This window comes from Balaenoptera physalus (genome assembly GCF_965194825.1).
Source record: "Balaenoptera physalus genome assembly, chromosome: 1".
NCBI lineage: Eukaryota > Metazoa > Chordata > Mammalia > Artiodactyla > Balaenopteridae > Balaenoptera > Balaenoptera physalus.
Window position 1 is genome coordinate 176,346,222 of NC_138882.1, and position 12,880 is coordinate 176,359,101.

General features: G+C 53.2%; 1 protein-coding gene across 11 annotated transcripts in view; it reads right to left on the minus strand.

Moving 5' to 3' along the window:
• Positions 1–12,880, minus strand: part of LDLRAP1 (low density lipoprotein receptor adaptor protein 1) — a 48,338-nt gene that overhangs the window by 19,533 nt on the left and 15,925 nt on the right. For 7 of the 11 annotated variants that reach the window (XM_082451205.1, XM_082451208.1, XM_082451207.1 and 4 more), the window contains exons 5-8: positions 11,144–11,216; positions 10,672–10,758; positions 10,014–10,144; positions 8,299–8,333 (exon numbers count right to left, since the gene is read on the minus strand). In XM_082451205.1, coding sequence (XP_082307331.1) covers positions 8,299–8,333; positions 10,014–10,144; positions 10,672–10,758; positions 11,144–11,216 — 326 coding nt within the window. Of the gene's footprint in view, positions 1–4,713; positions 6,748–8,298; positions 8,334–10,013; positions 10,145–10,671; positions 10,759–11,143; positions 11,217–12,880 lie in introns of those variants that run through there. The other 4 variants (XM_082451206.1, XM_082451212.1, XM_082451210.1 and 1 more) reach the window with 3 other exon arrangements.

The window sequence follows — 12,880 nt, forward strand, 5'->3', positions numbered from 1 at the left end:
AGCCCTCTCAGTGGTTTTTTTTTTTTTTTTTTAATGACATCGGAGGAGGTCAGAAATGGAGTGACATCCTGCCAAAGTTTTTTTTTTTTTTTTTTTAATTTATTTATGGCTGTGTTGGGTCTTCGTTTCTGTGCGAGGGCTTTCTCTAGTTGCGGCAAGCGGGGGCCACTCTTCATCGCGGTGCGCGGGCCTCTCACTATCGCGGCCTCTCTTGTTGCGGAGCACAAGCTCCAGACGTGCAGGCTCAGTAATTGTGGCTCATGGGCCCAGCTGCTCCGCGGCACGTGGGATCTTCCCAGACCAGGGCTCGAACCCGTGTCCCCTGCATTGGCAGGCAGATTCTCAACCACTGCGCCACCAGGGAAGCCCTCCCAGTGGTTTTGTGAGCCGAATCTATTAAGAGATTTATTTCCTACTTGAAACAGCTAGAGTGGAAGGTATTCTTGCCTGAATCCTGACTGGATATTGAAGTTTCTGGAGTTTTTCCTGCGGCACACTTTGATGGTAGGGAAGGGCCAGGGCGTGCACTTGGGTGGCATCAGGGTGGAAGCTGGTGGGACATGTCTCCTCCCCCTTTGCCATCTTTTTTATTTTTCGGGCTGTGTCGTGCAGCATGAGGGATCTTAGTTCCCCGGCCAGGGATCGAACCCATGCCCCCTGCAGTGGAAGCATGGAGTCTTAACCACTGGACCGCCAGAGAAGTGCCCGCCTTTGCCATCTCGGGTGGGGCCACAGCCCTGCGGTGAGACTGGTCCTGCATGTCCCCTCTCCCCCAGAAGCCCTCACAGCAATTGACAGCCACAGTGGGCGGAGTTCTCAGCACCTCGCAAGTACCAACTCATTCATTAGCTCCTCAAAACGTCCCCGTGTGGATGGTGCTGTTATCATCCTATTTTATACACGAGTAAACTGAGACCCAGACTATGAAGTCAATTGCTCTTCAGTCATTTACATGCCTAATAAGTGGCAAACCTGCGGTTCAAACCCAGTCTGGCTCTAGGGGCCATGCTCCTAATCACAGCTCTCTGCTCTCTCTTCCAGGCATCTGTGCCAGAAGCTCGAGCAGCAGATGAGACCTTGGGGCCCTTGAGGAGGCGCAGTGAAGAGACGGGTGATAAGCTGATGCTTATTACATGCTTGAGAATTCACCAAGGCCCTTTCTCCTGCCTCTTCTTATCATAATCATTTCCACTTCCCCACAAGCCCTACAGACCTCGAGCACATCGGCCCTCCCAGCACATGTGGGGAAGGGACCTCTCTCTCTTCTCTATGGGGTGGATGGGGGACAGGGCATGGGGTCCCTGGAAAAGAATAACACTCCCATCTCAGCTCTGCTTCTCAACTGCCCACATGGCCCATCCCTCCGTGGGCCCCAGTCCCCAACTGTAAGCAAAGAGGGTGGGCTGGAGGACCATTATGGCTCTTCTAGCTCTGAAAATTCTAGACTCCTGCTTTGAAGACATTTTGAAAATCAAGATCTTTGGTCAGGTCAGAGGAGTGGACCACACATTTTACTAAACCAGGCTGGGCTGGGCGTGCTTGGCTGCTGGCTGCGTGATGGAGACCCAGAGAGCCAAAGCCCAGTGTGCGTGGGGAAGTTGACCATCGGGTGGCTTTGCCTTCAGAAAAGATAACCTGCAAAGTGGATCTTTGGGCTGCAGAGACTCCAGCCTTGCCTGCCGATCTGAGGCTGCCCCTGCTCTCAGCAGGGTCTCACAGGAAGCTGGGCTGGTTGTCCCCCTTTTGATGAGCTGACTCGAGTCACTGACGGCCACTCTGTGCCAGGTGCTATGCTGGGCACTGAGGTTCAGGTGAATCAGACCCAGGCCCTGGCGTCTCAGAGCTCCCAACCTTTCTCCCCTCCTTCAAGGCCCAGCTGGAACACCCCTCTTCCAGGAATTCTCCCTGGCTTCCAGCTCTGACTTCTAATGTCCCCCTGGTGTGGTACAAACCTAGCCCACGCCCAGGAGCTTTCCAGGGCACCAGGACCCACAAACCCTGGACTGTGAAGAGGTCAAGACAGGTCCCGGCAGCCCTACCCCGTGCTGGGGCTCAGGAGTTGTGGTCAGAATTGTCGCTTGGCAACAAGGACTTATGACACAGCCCACATCTGTCCTGGCTGGAAGCAAAGGCACCAATTTGACCCAGCACCCATGTGTTGGGCTCAGAAGCTCCTAAGTAAGCGAGGACATTGTGTTGTCCAAATGTTCCAAGTAATCTGCAGAGGGGCAGGGTCACCTTGCGACAGTGGAGAACACAGGGGCTCTGCATCCCAGGCCCGCCTCTTCCCAGCTGTGTGAGGCTGGCAGGTCACATAAACTCTGTGGGCCTCAGTGTCATCGTCTCTAAAATGGGCTAATAATGCCTCCTAGCACAGTCACTGTGCAGCAGCTTAAACTAGTTAACGGGTTCAGATGCTGCCAGTGTTCCAGAGATGTGTTCCCCTCCTTCCCGGGCCCTCTGAGGCTGGCATTCACCACCCCAACACACTGAGTCTGCTCCCAGAGGACACCTTCCCCCTCGGAGGGACACCAAAGCTCACTCTGGGCCTCCGCCCACCCCACACAAACATAGACTGGGCAATGCTGGCTGGGGGCAAGACAGGGCCCTGATGTGATGAGACACGCCCTGCCGAGTCCTCAACTGGTCATGTCCAGAGAAGCAGCCCCAAGGGCACCCCCTAGCAGTGGGAAAGATCTGTTTCCACCAGTCTGTGAAGACGGCCCCTGCCCCAGGTACCTAGCCTGGCCTGGGCCCTGCTGCTCCCATCTGTGCCATGGTAGAGGCTCCCCAGAACAGGACATGGGCAGCTCGGCTTGGGTTTGCCCTTCACTCTACAGGGTAGGTAGTGCCGTGGAAATATACAAGCTCTGGCGTCAGGCAGACTGGGGTTCAGATCCAAGGTCCATTCCTTACTGGCTGTGAGACTCTGGTCAATTCACTTATCCTCCCTGACCCTCAGTTGTCCCATCTTGAAAATGGTGCTAGGACCACCCACCTCCTGGCATGGTTGTTAGACTAGTATCTCTGATGTTAGGTATAAAGGACTAACAGGGCCTGGCATGTATGCCCTGGGGAAAAGCTCACTCCCTGATAACAAAGAGGCCACCTCTGTACTCCGTGCACAGGGAGTGGCAGAAGCAAGAAGGCCAGGTGAAGAACAGACCCCAGACAAGCACTGAGGGCCCAGAATTCGCCCAGATTCCCTCTCCGGGCTTGTCAGAAAGTCCTTGGAGAGATTTAATTGGGATGGGCTCTCCCCCTGGGAGAGGAGAGCCCAACATCCACCCAGTGAAGCTGAAGGTCACATCAAATCTGAAAGGCGACTTTGTTCTCTGCAGCTTCATCCGTTATGCATGAAAGAGCAGATGGCGAGTGCTCAGGATTCATAATTTGAGACATCCGGAGACTAAAGGCATTGGCCAAATTTAAACCGAAAGACGGACTTGTTGGGTGTCTTCTCAGATTATGGGAGAAGAAGAAAGGAGAGAATTTCTTAGTCATCTACCATCCACTCAGAATTCACAGCCAGTCTGCCCGACGAGGGCTGATATCAGAGGTCTCCGCCCCTGGGTTCCGGATATTTTTATGATCACTGTTTGAAAGGGACAAAGAGATAAATGTCCAAGGAGACCCCCACTGGAGCTTGAAGAGAGCGGCCTTTCTGTGCGGCTCTACAGGAGGCCACAGGCAGCATGACTGCAGACGTGGCTCCCGGGGGATCAGGACGTGGCAGAGTCAAGGGCCACAGAGATCCGAGTCTGGGCTGTGGTCTGTCAGGCACTGGCAGCAGTGCCTGCAGCCTCGGTTCCTGCAGCAGGAAAGGGAGCCAGTACGACGGGGCTCAACAGGAGCGCCGCGATGAGCTAGAGTTGAGAGCCTGGCATGGCCTTGGGCACAGACGAAGAGCTCAGTTAACGGTAGCCCGCGTTATTATCAATTTTACTTTGACTTCCTTAAATGTATTTGGTCCAAATTGCCGTTTGCTTTGAGATAAGCTTTGAGCCATCTAAGTACATCACCAACAATATGATAACTGTCACCCGAATCTCACAAAACCCAGGGAGGCAGAAAGGGTGGTGATTGTTGTACCCTTTTCCCAGATGGGGAAACTGAGGCTCAAGGAAAGAAGTGACTGATCCAGTGTCACAGCCCCAGGTGGCAGAGCCAGAGCTAGACCTCGGGTCTCCCAAGTCACGAAAACACACTTTCCTCCACCCCCCCACCCTAGTCCCCAATCACACCCAAGCCACACGTTCTGAGTCCACATGGACAGGGAGGGTGTCTGGACTGCTGTCCCCAGCACTGAATCCCAGGCCTGGTTTGTGTTTAGCACAAAGTCTGTCAAATGAATAAATGTCATGGACTCATTTGAGAATGTGATGGAAATGAGAGACACCATCCCCAAGAAAAATGTTCGTGTGGCCACACGCATAATGTACATTTCAAGGGGTCACAGACCCTGGTTAGGAGGCCTTGACCTAGGTTTTCAGAGGCCTCTCCAGTGCTGAGCTCACTAAGCTATCCAGAGATGACCTCATCACACAACCCATCTGCCTGGTGGAAAGGGGGCCCTTTGGCTTCATCTAGGGGATCACAGACCATTATCCCCCATGTCTGGGTCTGTGGCCACCACTGCTTCAACCACCCAGGGCAGGGGCTGCCCAAGGCCACGCTCCTACGTGGCCACCAGGACACTCCATGCAAGTGCTCTTTGTATTTCAAAAAGAGAACATTTATTACTTATTTTTTTCCTCATTAGAACTTCCTTTACAGCAACACAAAGTAAAGCACAACAAAACTTATCTGTAGACACAAGGGGAGCACACTGACCACTGTTGGCCAGAGACCAGATGAAGGCCCCATAGAGACTCACACAAACACAGCACAGCCTTTCTCAGGGCTCCTGGACCCTCGTGCCAAGGGCGGCCCGTGTCAGGCCCAAGCCCTGCTGCCTCACGACAAATACAGGGGCTGATACCAAGGAGATCTGGGGTGGGCAGCGGGGGTGCAGGAGCTGGGCCAGGGAAAGGAAGTTATCCTCACATTGTGATAAAGGCAATCCCACCCCACCTCTCACCCAGGCACTCCTGTCTCTGTGTTTTGATTCAGATGCTTAGATACGTAGATTCTAAGAAACGGTGTGTTTCCTGGGCTGGTGAAACCTGCTCCAACTATCACCAGAGACTTAAGCTTGGTAAAGCCAGGCTTGGGAGGCACCTGAGGATGAAGAATGTGCTGGCGGCTTTGCTGGGAGCCCCATGGGGGTGAAAGGGGAGGAAGGGAGACTCTGAAGACAGGCTGCTGCTGGTATGTCCCCGACCTGGGGTCGGAGCATCAGGAAGGAACAGCGTGATGCTTATGAAGTTTGGTTTTGTTTCACCCTCTGAATTAGCAGACTTCAAACACTTCCATTTTCACAGAAATCAACAGCGAGATAGCCAGCAGGGCACACAGGCTCATGCCAGTTATGCGAGTAAAGGCACCAGATGGTTTGTTATGAAACACATTTTGGTCAGAAAATAGCTGGGGCATTTTGGTTCCTGGGAGGGCAACAAAGCTAGAAAAAAGGAGGTGTGAGTTGTGAGAGGTGTGGGTGAGAAGGCAGCTTTGGCACCAGATCTGGGTTCTACTCTTGATTCTACCCCTTCCACGCGTGTGGTCTCAGTTTCCTCATCTAGAAACTGGCAACCAAACATTCGCAAACAAATCTAGGTGTTAGGTTTCACGCACTATCTCAGGAAGTATGGGGAGGTGGGGCTCAGACCGAGCAGCAGCGCGGGAAAACCTTCATCCCCGTGGAGGGGGAAGGGCAGGGTGGGAGCTCTGCAGGAGGCGGTCACACGGATGACCCCACAGTCGCAGGCAGACTCTGGGAGTCCAGGGCAGCCAGTTACACCGGTTCCAAGCACTGATGGGGACTCTGGGCCTCGTCTCTCGGAAGAAGGGCAGAAAGAAAGCTCTACGCAACGAAGCACCATCGAGGAGCTGGGGGCCACACCTGCTGTGCGTGCTTTAAAGTGCCTGCCACGTGTTGTCTTTGGTCAGGGGCTGCCCCTCTGTCTCTGAGAGCCCCCAGGGCCAGGAGCCCAAGCCCCGGCCCACTGGGCCCCCCACGGAAGGTGGGCTGGATGTCACAGTCTTCTCCCGAGGCTGTGTTGCCCTCCTGTGCTCAAAGGATGACAGAAATGAACGATCCGACTACTTTCAGTAAGGAGCAAGGGCACCTCCAGGGAAATCTGGGCCCTTGAAGAGAAGGGACGAGAAATGCTTTGGTCACCATCCTGACACCCACGGTGGAGCAGAGCTCGCTCAAGAGAGGGCAGAAAGCTGGTTATAACACTGAGCTGGTGCCTGATGCAAAACCAGCTTCTGAGTTGAACCAGGAGTCACTGAATAAATATTCAAGGCATCTTTCAGTTCTTAGAGAAAGAACGGGGTTAAAAAAGAATCTCTACTTCCCTCTGCTTGACTGGCTGCAGCTCTGATCTGCAGACTGACAGCGCTGCCGACTGAAGGACAGTGGCTGGGGGTCCTGGAGCTGGCCCCCGCCCCCGACGTGGGTGGCTTTGGTTTGTCACATGTCCTGCCAGCCCCAGGCCTCAGAAGTTGAAGAGGTCGTCCGGCTCGGCGCCACTGCTGTCAGGCTTGTCCCAGTCGACAGGCGAGAGGCACTGGGCGTAATGAATGTCCTGTGCTGTCAGTCCAGTGTCCAGGACCTGAGGGTTCGTCCGAGACTGGGCAAGCCTGGAAGGCAGAGCTGTGTGAGCCGGGGGCCCAGGCAAGGGGCTGGCGGGGCCCCGAGGAGCCGGTCCAGCCTAGCCAGCACCAGGGTCAGAAGTGAGAGGACGTGGGTGGGAAAACGGCAGGACACATGGCCAAAGAAGCAAGACCCGGATGTCAGGAGAGGTGGAGCCTCTAACCAGAGAGCCTACCCTTGAGGGTCAGGTGGCTCAGAAAACTGTGGGGCAGGCAGTGGCGTTCCCACCACGGAGAGGCTGGGGCACCCACACCGTCCACAGCTCCATCAAGAAATGCCAGGAAAGAGGAGAAAGGGCAGCGCTGCCAGGGCAGAGAGGGGCATGCGTGGGAGAGAGCCTGGGGCAACCATGGAAGACCACTGGCTTTAACTACGTTCAACACAGTGCTGTTCACAAAGTAAATTCAAAAAGGGGCACAACTGCACGTACCAAGAATAGGGAGAGTTAAATAAATTACAGCCCATGTCCTTAAAAGAACATGAGGCAGTCAGTGAATGAGGTGTTTACAAGGAGTTTTTAACAGCCTGGAGAAATGCTCCTGATACACCAGGAGTAAGTGAAAATCAGGATCCCCAGATGCAAATATGACGAGCTGATCAATGCAAAAAAATGTATATGGATAGGATTAGCGTGAATTAAGCCCCAAAGTCAGGGCTGTGGGATTATGGGATGGTGTTATTTCCTGTTTAACGCTTTGCTGATTTTCCAAGTTGTTCATTAAGGGCAAAAGACACTTTAGTAATCTGGAAAAAGTGAATGAAAGATTTCCTTCAAACAAGGGGGTTGTAGTCAGCCAGAGAAGCTGGGAAGATGGTAAAAAGAATCATGAAGGGGCCACACACGCCGCTCCCCCGACCTGGGCTGGGTTGAGAGGTTTCCACTGGCTCTGGCAGGAAGGGGATGGGGAAGCGGGGGAGGGCTGTAGGGGGCTGCTGAGGGTCCCAAGGGAGAAAGGAAGGCCTGGCTGACCAGGGCCCAGTGCTCTGAAGCCTGAGCTGCCCGGGCATCTCCTCAGCCAGCCTTTTTGGTGGCGTGTCCCCAAGCTGAAGGTAGCCATGGACAGAGATGGTCCCTGGGAAAAGGGGAAATGCCACCAGCCTCTGGTTAGACCAAATATCTCCTAATGGGCCTCACATCCCTCCTCTACGCAATGCTCCATGGGCTTAATTAAACACTGCCTTCTCCCTGCCCCTTTCCATAAATGCAAAACCTCTGGAAGGAACAAAGCCTGCAAAAAAACCCATTTTTGAAGGCCACACCAGGTGTAGGAAGAGGAAGCCAACCTGAGCTGTGGTGTGCTCAGTTCAGCTCAGCCTGTGGTAGAGCGGCCACAAGGAATAGCTTTTGATTCAACAGCAAGAACTTTCTGGCAGACCAAGCCAGATAGTGAGCTCCCCAGCCCTGGAGGTATCTGAGTTGAGATTTTTGCTCTGGGGAAGGTCAGAGTTCACATTCTAAGACATGGCAAAGGGCCCTGGAGACCAACCCCCAAGTGCCAGGTCTCCTCCCCCAGCACCAGGAGCCCAGCTAACGTTACCTTGAAAATGCTTCATCCAGGCCATCATCCAGCTCCTTGGGGAAAACAAAGCAGGAGATAAGAACCCTCAGAGGGGGAGCCCGTGCTCAGAGCCGGGGCTTGTCCCAGCCCTGGGTAAGCTATAGGGACATGGCACACAAGCGTAGGAGTCTGGTGGGCGCCTAGAGGAACAGGCACAGGCAGGCCTTCCACCTGGCTACTGCCACCAGCATCTCAGCACAGGGACCCAAACCTGGGATGTGGGACAGGAGAAAGGGCACCTAGGTGCCTAAAGACATGGGGGTTCAATTCCCAGCTCTGCCACGACTCAGCAACACCTTAGGCAAGTCACTGCTCCTCTTTGAGACTCAGCTTTTCCTTCCACAAAATGAGGGGGTTGGACCGGACGATCTCTACAGCTTTCAAATTCCAAGAGGGAGGATGGGAAGAAGGTTTTCTTGCTTTCATCCACTTTCAGAAGCTGAGCCCAAACTGCAAGCTCACAAGGGATAGCTGATGGCAGGAATGCCACAGCCGAGGTGGGAACACAATGGGCAAGGCTCCCTCCACAGCCTCTGGGAGGGCGGGCAGGTGGCAAGGCTGGCTCCCAGACTGCAGAGAACAGGCTCACAGTGCCTGCCTGGGGGACACTGGGTGGCCCCCAACAGGCAATGGGATTTGATAGGTTTTCAAATCCATCAATGTTCCAGATTTTTAAAATTAAAGAGACGTGCATAGCACAGGGAGATCAGCTTGATGCTTTGTGACAACCTAGAGGGGTGGGATAGGGAGGGTGGGAGGGAGGCTCAAGAGGGAGGGGATATGGGGATATATGTATACACGTGGCTGATTCACTTTGTTGTACAGCAGAAACTAACACAACAGTGTAAAGCAATTATACTCCAATAAAGATAAAAAAAAAGATTTTGCAAAAACGTAAAAAAAAAAGAGACATGACAAGTAAAGTAACATGTCATTCTGCAATAGATCCTGGACTAGAAAAAGGATATCTCCACAAATGGAGAAATGTGAATCAGGTCTGTAGATTATATAAGTGTTGCATAAATGTTAACAATTTTGATCTTTGTAACATGGTTATGTAAGATGTTAACAATTGGGGAATCTGTATGAAGAGGAACAGGAATTCTTTGTACCATTTCTGTAATTTTTTTTATAAGTCTGAAATTATTTCCAAATGAAAAAAATTTCTAATTTTTTAAATAAAAAAATTATGTTCCTCTGGGAGATTCTGCAGGTAGAGGTCATCATCATCAATGAAGAAGTGAAAAAGCTGAGACAGAGAGAGGTCAGAGTGCTTGCCCCGGGTCACAGAGTGAGTCAAGGGCCAGGCTGCCTGCCTGAGTCTCAGGCTCCTCGTTCAGAGGGCCGAGGGGGAGAGGCTTCAGGAGCCAAGTGCCCATGCCGAGAACAAGGGGGCCTTTGGCTGGTCCTGCAGTGGGCAGAGCCATGGATGCACAGGCCAAGAGGCCAGGCATTGTGAGGAGACAGCTGTGCTGGGAGCCAAGCCTGTTGGGGACGCAGCCCTAGGTTCAAAGGGGACATTGTTCATTCCCTACCCTGGGTGTGGCTGTTGCTAGGCTGGGTCAGGCCCTCCTAGAGGCCTGCAAATCACGGGTACCAGGGCCTGCACCCTGGAGCTGCCTTAGGCCTCATCCAGGGATCAGGCCGAGGCTCACTGGATCCTTGGGGGGTCCTCAGGCCACACGACCACTCACCCAGACAACGCTGCTGCTGTTTAAGTCTTGAGGTCGCAGTGCCTCATCCATGTGAGTGGTGTTAGCACTGACCGCGGACAGCGGGGCCTTGGCTGTCTCTTCCAGGTCCAGCAGGTTCCCAGTGGCGACCACTATGAGGGGTCAGGTGCGTCAGGAGGAGAGGAGGTCCCTGTCTCCCAGCCCCATCTCTTGGTCCCATCCTGGAGCCTCCTGGGCTACCCTGGTCCTCACTCCCTCCTTGGGCATGGCCTTTCCAGGCCTATCACCCAGAGCCCTACCCTTGCACCTCCCGAAGCAGCTGGACAGCTGCCCACAGGGTGGGAAGTTCTCTCCCACTCATGGTTTAGGCTGAAACCCATATTCACAACAGGTATTAAGTTTTTTAAGAGATCACACAACAAGATGTAAAGTGTATAGGGAGAGATGTATACACAGATTTATATACCTGTATAGAGACATATCTGGAGGAACATGCACCAAAACAAGTAATTTTTCCCCTTTACCTGCATTTGCTAATTTCTCTGTAATAAACAAGCATTATTTATTTAACAACAAAACAAAGATAAAAACCCAGGAGTTCACCGCAGCCCAGGAGGGAGGGGGACCCTCTGGATGAAGGGCCCCGTGCCATGCAGCCCCTCCCCCGTCCAAGACTCACGGCTCTTCAGCGAAGGGGTGCTGTCTCGGCAGCCCCCACCCAGGATGTCCCCTCCGTCTTGGCTGGTTTTCTCCCTCTTCTCCTTCTCTGTGGGACCAAGGCACAGCGCGTTGGAGCCCCCGACCCCAGCACTCCATCCCTAGCCATCACTGGGCAGGGGGTAGGCTGTGGCCAATCTCAGGCGGCAGGTGTTAGGTCTCCAGAACGGAGAAAAGAAACTTCGCATATTTCATTTAACCCTCACAAGGGCCCTGGGGGAGGGAGACAACTGTTCCCAATTCTTCAGATGGGGAAACTGAGGCACGGAGGTGAAGGGGCCTGTGCAAAACCACAAACCAGATAGGTGATGAAGCTGACGATCAGTCCAGGCCTGACTCCAGAGCCTTTACCATCCTCCGCACCCCTACTGCTCTGCTGGTCGTCTTCAACGCCCCTGTACACCCCACCCACCATGTCCACAAACAAGACTCACCTTCCTTGGATACCTGCCAAAACTCAAAGGCGACTTTGAAGGCCTGGGCTACTGTGAGGGTGACAGCCTGGGCCTGAAAAACAGGAAGTGGGGTCGGGGGAGGGGTACAGTGTTAGGCAGGTAAAAGCAAGTCTCAACTGGAGGCCCAGGGACTCCAGGCCAGGCCCACCCTGGCTGTCCCAGGCTCTGGAATGCCTGATGGGCGGAGGCAGAGTCCTGGCCCCTCCCACGTCACCAAAGCAGATGTAATGAGGCCACACCTTCCCCAGGCAGCTGGGCCCCATCTTCACTACCTGGAGCCCAGCCAAGATTCCCACGGGTACTCCAATCCCCACCTTGGCAATGGCTATTCACCTCTACTTTTTTTCCTTAGCCTTTGAGTTCCCCTAAATGCAATTAACTGTGAGGCTTATTTCCTCCGAGAAGTCCTCCCTAATTACCTGAGGACTGCACACAGTAACTCAGTCCTTAAAATGAGAGAACAGAAAAGCCAGAGTTGGAAAGGACCCCGCCACTGCCTGAATGAGCCACAGCTGGAGAGGCAAAGCTTAGACTCTGGTTACTACTATGCTGGGTCAGAGGGGCTTATAACTGAATGCCAGAAAGGTAGTAGGAGGCTTCTACATTTCCTGGCAGGAGCAATATGTCCATGAGGGCCCAGGGCAGAAGACTAAAACCATCCAGTGCCATAACCCACCTGTAAAGAAGGGCCACACCTTGTCCCTCAACCCCTGGGGGACTCCCATCTACTCCTTCAAACCCAATTCAAATGTCACCACCTCTCTCACGTGACGTCACGTCGCAGGCACTGGGCTCCCACAGCCCTGCCTACTTCTCTCTGGTGTCACGCATATGAAAGTGTCACCAGCTCACATGCCTGTGTCACCCCACCTGGGTGCTCCCTGAAGGCAAGCATCGACTCTGAACACCCCTGATTCCCAGAGCCCTCCAGGGGTGTCTAGGATGGTGGCTGAATTGCATGTGCCCGGGGGCAGGTCTCCTGAGGCCTTACACTCCAGCCAGGACCTACCCTTAGCCCACCTTCAACTCAGCCCTTTCCTCTCTGATTCCAGTTCAGGGTTAATCAGCTCAGCTTCTGGGAGTGGAAGTCCCAGAGCTCGCAACTGTAGCCGGAAGCAACATGTAGCCTCCTCTGCAAGCTCGGCCTGGGGAAGAAAGCGCCAGACTCTTTCAAGTGTACAAGTTCAGGCCTAACCAGCCTCAGCCCCACTCCCTTCGCCTCCGCCAGACAACTCAATTTAATTGAGAAATGAATCTGTGGCTACTGCCTTTAAAAATTTTTTTAAATTTAAAATCCCTAAACAAGCTGACTGAGCCATGCCAATTAAATTTCACAAAGTATAAAATCTCATTTGAATGTCTCTGTCATTTACATTTTTGATGGAAGTACGGGCGCTTTATGGCAAAACTTAAATATGGTAATTAAGTATGAAACTCTTCACAGCTGTTTACAATTTAAGCTGTCACGTCTGGATCAAGTTTAATAGACCCAGTTACCATTGAGAATTGCCCATGAAATAAAAATATGGGCTAATTACCAGCCAGAGTCAGATCACTATACGCCCAAGCAAGGGCTGGTCACCCAGTGTGGCAGGGAGATGGGAACGCCATTATTTTTGCCTCCAGGAAATCTGAGGGCACAAGCCTGACACTGTTTTTGCATAAATCTGCTTGTTCATTTGCATACATCCCCGCCCTTTCACCCTGAGGTCCCGA